The sequence below is a fragment of the Anopheles coluzzii genome, chromosome 2, assembly GCF_943734685.1.
Source record: "Anopheles coluzzii chromosome 2, AcolN3, whole genome shotgun sequence".
NCBI lineage: Eukaryota > Metazoa > Arthropoda > Insecta > Diptera > Culicidae > Anopheles > Anopheles coluzzii.
The window spans coordinates 66,726,503-66,731,488 of record NC_064670.1 but is presented as its reverse complement, the minus strand read 5'-3'; the positions used below and the strand labels follow the sequence as shown (position 1 = coordinate 66,731,488).

The window sequence follows — 4,986 nt, the reverse complement described above, 5'->3', positions numbered from 1 at the left end:
ATTTAAAAAAAGGTTTGTAACTATATTTTTATTTATTGCAGATATGGTGGCCAAAAATAAATGGCGAAACTTGCGGGACACATTCGCCCGCAAACTAGCTGAAATAAATCAGCCATCTGGGTCGGGATACAAGCATGTCCGATGGAAGTTTTACGAGCAGATGAGCTTCCTCAAAGACATGCTTGCGTCCCGACCCAGAGTTGGGAATCTAGAGTCATCTTGGCAAGGTAATATTTTTTTATTTTATACTATTTTATTTTATAATATGATATTCTATTTCTCTTTATCATCATACAAACAGATGAAAGTATCGAATATTTGGAAGAGAGCGATGATCTTCTAGAGCATTTGGACCCGGCAAATAAACAGAGAGCAACAGAAAACAACAGAAAGCGGAAACAGGATGATCGAGTGCTGCAGGACATAGTTAATGTGGAGAAGGAGCGCAACGAACTTTTGAAACAAAGACAACAAAAAAGCTCCAACTACCACGTAATGATGAGTGTTGTTACACTCCTTGATTCTTTACCCGATCTAAATGATCAGTTGGATGCAAGTGAGGAGATATTAGAATTTGCTTACCAAGTAATTAAATCAAAGCGAAGAAAAAGAACAAACGAAGAAAACCAAAAAAAATTTAGCTTGAGTGAGAACACAACTGTCTACATGTTGATACCAATCGTCTCGTTGAATAGACAACACAGTACCATGCTGAGCGTGTTAGTCTGTGTTGTCTATTCAAAGAGACGATTGTTATAAACATGTGGACAGTTGTTATATTAGTGTTACTCTACTAGTTACAATAATTTAATTATTGTGACTGAAATTGAATTTGTGATATGAATAAAAAGAACTTGTTATGAATTTTCAAAATATATCCTTTATCATTTTATTTCCTTAATATTTTTCGAATAATAAATTGGCAATGAGCACCCTGACTAAAAACGGATTAATGGTATTGGCTGGTATCATTGAATCCGTTCGTAGCGGGAACGTACGGTGTTCTCATGAAATTCTTGAAACACATTTCGTTAGCCCGGTCCTACAACGCCTCGGTAAATAACTGTAGCAACCATCTAGTACGTTAGGAAAATGAATGGCAGGACGTACACCGCCGCTACGAACGGATTCAATAATACCAGCCATTGTCTTTTGTATAACGATAATCCTTGGCAATGTATGTTTTTACTTCATCGAATATGTATTTCATCGAACATTATTGATAAATTCGATCATAAAAATAATTTTTGAAGACATTTCGAATATCTGTAGCCTCTTGAGATGGATGATTGTTTGCTCTGTTCCTGTTGGCGTTGGATTGTGGGTTAATGTTATTCATTAATTCCGTGCTTTCTCTAAAATCTATGCACATGTTATGCAACAGGCATGCTGTTTTGACGATTATTGAGACGTGTTCCGGAGTTATCTGGAGTTCTTGCTTGAGGAAACGCCATTTTACCACCAACAAACCAAAGGCGCATTCAACGCAGCGTCTTGCCATACTCAGCAGATGGTTGAAGTAATTTTTTGCCGGATCTTCACTATCCGGAAAAGGCCGCAGTAAGAAAGGTTTTAGTGGATAACCCTGATCGCCTATAAACACGTGAGGCATTCTTTGGGTAGTACCAGGCAGTGGTTTAGGAGGAGGGATGTTGAGCCGATTTGAACGAATGAGCTCAAACAATGATGACGAATTAAAGACGCCGCTATCGCTACGACTCCCATATTCACCAACGTCAATGGCGATAAATTTCCAATTCACATCTGCTACTGCTTGCAAATGCAGAGAAAAATATTTTTTATAATTATAATATTGTGTACCTGAAAATGCCGGGGCTTTCATTCGGATATGCTTGCCATCTATGGCGCCGATACAATTAGGAAAATTCCATTTATGGCGAAACTCTTTTTCCACATTCCTAAATGCAGACGTTGTAGGGAACGGGATAAACTCTTCATTAAACGTGTTCCAAATTGCCTCACATGTTTCGTAGACAATGAGGCCGATTGTATTGTGAGCAATACAATATGTGAATGATAAAGACTTAAAAGGTATTCCAGTCGATAGATACCTGAAAGAGAAACAATACTTTAGTAAACGCTCATATGACAATTTTGTTTTCTTTATTTATAAAAAATCTAGATTTCAGGTGCTGTTATCAAAATAAATGGCTTAGCTTGCGAGTTTTCGATCGCTCGAATGTTACCGAGATAAACTAGCTAACGAGTTCGGAAAACAACCATGTCATATATGATGGAAATTTTTCGAGCAGAATTCATATGGATGTGCTTGCATCGGTAAACAGTCTGCGGATCAGATTCGCAAGTTAGCTTAATTTACATAAGCTGGTAAAGTGCAGTTTTTTACTAGTTGGCTACTCCATTTTTTTAAATAATAAGTAGAGCACAACAACATGATTTTGAATTTGTAATCTCCGTTAAAAAAGATAATCAGGAAAGTGTAAATGAATTCATCAATGGGAATGGAGGAATATAATATTTAATAGGTACATACTATGTAATAGGTAGATATAGGTAAATTCAATAAAAGCTCGGAATCGCTTCCGAATAACTTCACCAAAATCAGAAGGCTCCGGAAGATCAAAACTCTTAACTCAGAACCGACCGCACCTATAGATCCAAAGCCGGTAGTCAGCTGCCGGACCCGTTCGGAGTCGTTCAAAGCTGTCCGGAACCGGCTCCCGAATAGTTCTTGACGGCTCCGAACGACTCCGACCCGAACCATCGTTTTGATGCAGCCGGAATCGGAGCTGGAGTAGCAATGTTAGGAAGCTTCTATTAAACATACCTGAGAGTGATCATCAATCGTTCCTCTGGACAAATGTATGGTTTGTTTGTAGGTTGCTTTGTTATAAGATGCTCTATCCTTCTCAGTATGAAGTAAAAAGTTTTAATTGAAACTCTCATAAACTCGAAGAATTTATCTTCTTGTTTCAAAAGTTCATGAAACAATGTGTGGTATTGCCCGATTTTTTCACGTTTTTCCCACAGATCGTTGGTTTTATCGCGCCTTCTTTTTAATAGTAAGTAGCGCAAAGCTATGCTCGAACTGTATAGTTCCGTTTCAGAATCTGAATCCATCTAAAAAAAAAAAAAACAAAACATATAAGAGTTAAGTTTGGACAAAAATTTGTTACAGTGATGATGATGCATACGATGATGAATATGATATTCAATTATAGATTGAATGATGTTTTGGAACACTATATATCTTTAAAACAATTAGTGTAGCTTTATCGTTAAAGTGCAGCTGCATGCGTTGATGATGTTGCGAAAATTGGTTAGATTTAAGACCAGTGGCGGATTTAAAGTGTTGGGGGCTCAAGCGGCAAAAGGAGTGGAGGCCCCAGGTAGGTGTCGAGAGATATTGTAGCATTCACGCTTTAATGGTTTGCTGGCGGGGGGTGGAGGGTGAGCTTATGAGTCCCTTCATCCATGGAGCCCCTATCTAGCACAAAAGCTCTCGATGAGACTCCTGTACTCACTGTTCTTTAAGTTGGAATTACCATACACGCGGCCTCCCGCGGCCGCACAGTCCGCGTACAGTTAAATCCGCCACTGTTTACGACATAATGAAATCGTGAGCAAGCTTTGCAAAAACTTCCGTTTTGATTTTGATCCGATACGAGCGATTAATAACATCAGTCCAAGGATGAGAATCCATCATACTATGTGGTCCGGATGATGATTCGGATAAACCGGATGATGGTTGTGTAGGAGCTGCAACTAATGGAGAAGCAAACGCTGGAGATACTGGCAGTGTTGTTGGCATGGCATCTGACGAAATGATCGACAAGTAGAACTCAAAAAGAGCTTAAAAGTTAATTCAATCAGATTTCAGAAGATTTTACCTGCAGCGGAAGAGGTTAAGTGTCTAAACGACTCGATACTAGAGCTTGCTGGACAGCACCAGTTATATGAATTAATAGCATTATATTTATGATTTTTCTCAGACCATAAATAATGGAAATAGATAATCTTACCCTTTTTCCACTAGCAGTAACTATCAATAACTAAGAGCAGATTTATTTAAAGTTAACTTTAGCGTGTTAGCCTTTATTCAGAGGCTGCTTTGTGTTGTTGTCGTTTTGTTTATCTTCAAATGTCAAACACACTAAAAAAATCGCAATGCGAATCGGAAGAGCGTTGACACGGCATGCGATTCGCACGTCCGATAAAATCGCATCCGATGAAGCGTTGCCACGGGCCTTAAGCACAATCATAAACGCACCAACTGGCTATTGGCAAATAATGCCTTCATTATTTTTTCAATTGAATTTATACTCTAAAAATGCTGACCGTCGTCGATCAGCATTTTCTTCTTCGCCTATGTTTTCCATTAAATCGTTAAATTCCATTTAATCGTTAAGCGCGTTTAATCGCTGGCGCGTTGCATAACGTAGCTATTCAGCAAGTATTGCTACCTAGCAACACTTTGTTTTTAAGGCTAAATTATCGTAAGCAACAGACGGAAAGAAGGAAAAGGAGGGAAAGGAATGAGGAGGGAAAGGATGGAAATGAGGGAATGGAGGGAACGGAGGGAAAGGAGGGAAAGGAGGGAAAGGAGGGAAAGGAGGGAAAGGAGGGAAAGGAGGGAAAGGAGGGAAAGGAGGGAAAGGAGGGAAAGGAGGGAAAGGAGGGAAAGGAGGGAAAGGAGGGAAAGGAGGGAAAGGAGGGAAAGGAGGGAAAGGAGGGAAAGGAGGGAAGGAGAGAAAGAAGGGAAAGGAGGGCATTGGACTACTTGCCGATCCGTTGGTTGATGCATCCTCTCTGGAGCCACCATTTGTCGCGCACACGAAAGTGTCTTTCGGAGCTGCAGCCCACGACAGGCACAGTACACGCCGACTTAAGCACAATAATAAACGCACCAACTGGCTCTTGGCAAATGATGCCATCATTAATTTTTTCAATTGAATTTATACTGTAAAATGCTGACCGTCGTCAATCAGCATTTTCTTCTTAGCC

At 39.6% G+C, this 4,986-nt stretch overlaps 1 protein-coding gene across 1 annotated transcript; it reads right to left on the bottom strand.

Moving 5' to 3' along the window:
* Positions 1–864: 864 nt before the first annotated feature.
* Positions 865–3,787, bottom strand: LOC125906762 (uncharacterized). Its single transcript, XM_049607183.1, has 3 exons — positions 3,691–3,787; positions 2,810–3,102; positions 865–2,072 (listed from the first exon to the last, which is right to left on the bottom strand). Exons 2-3 carry the CDS (start codon positions 3,100–3,102, stop codon positions 1,217–1,219), a joined length of 1,149 nt encoding a protein of 382 aa, XP_049463140.1. The 5' UTR covers positions 3,691–3,787; the 3' UTR covers positions 865–1,216.
* Between the last annotated feature and the right edge of the window lie 1,199 nt (positions 3,788–4,986).

Excerpts from the sequence above, each read along its gene's own strand:
- LOC125906762 (XM_049607183.1), bottom strand. The coding sequence starts at position 3,102 with ATGGATTCAGATTCTGAAACGGAACTATACAGTTCGAGCATAGCTTTG. Across the intron at positions 2,073-2,809 it reads CGATTGATGATCACTCTCAG|GTATCTATCGACTGGAATAC; the intron begins GTATGTTTAATA and ends TTTCTCTTTCAG.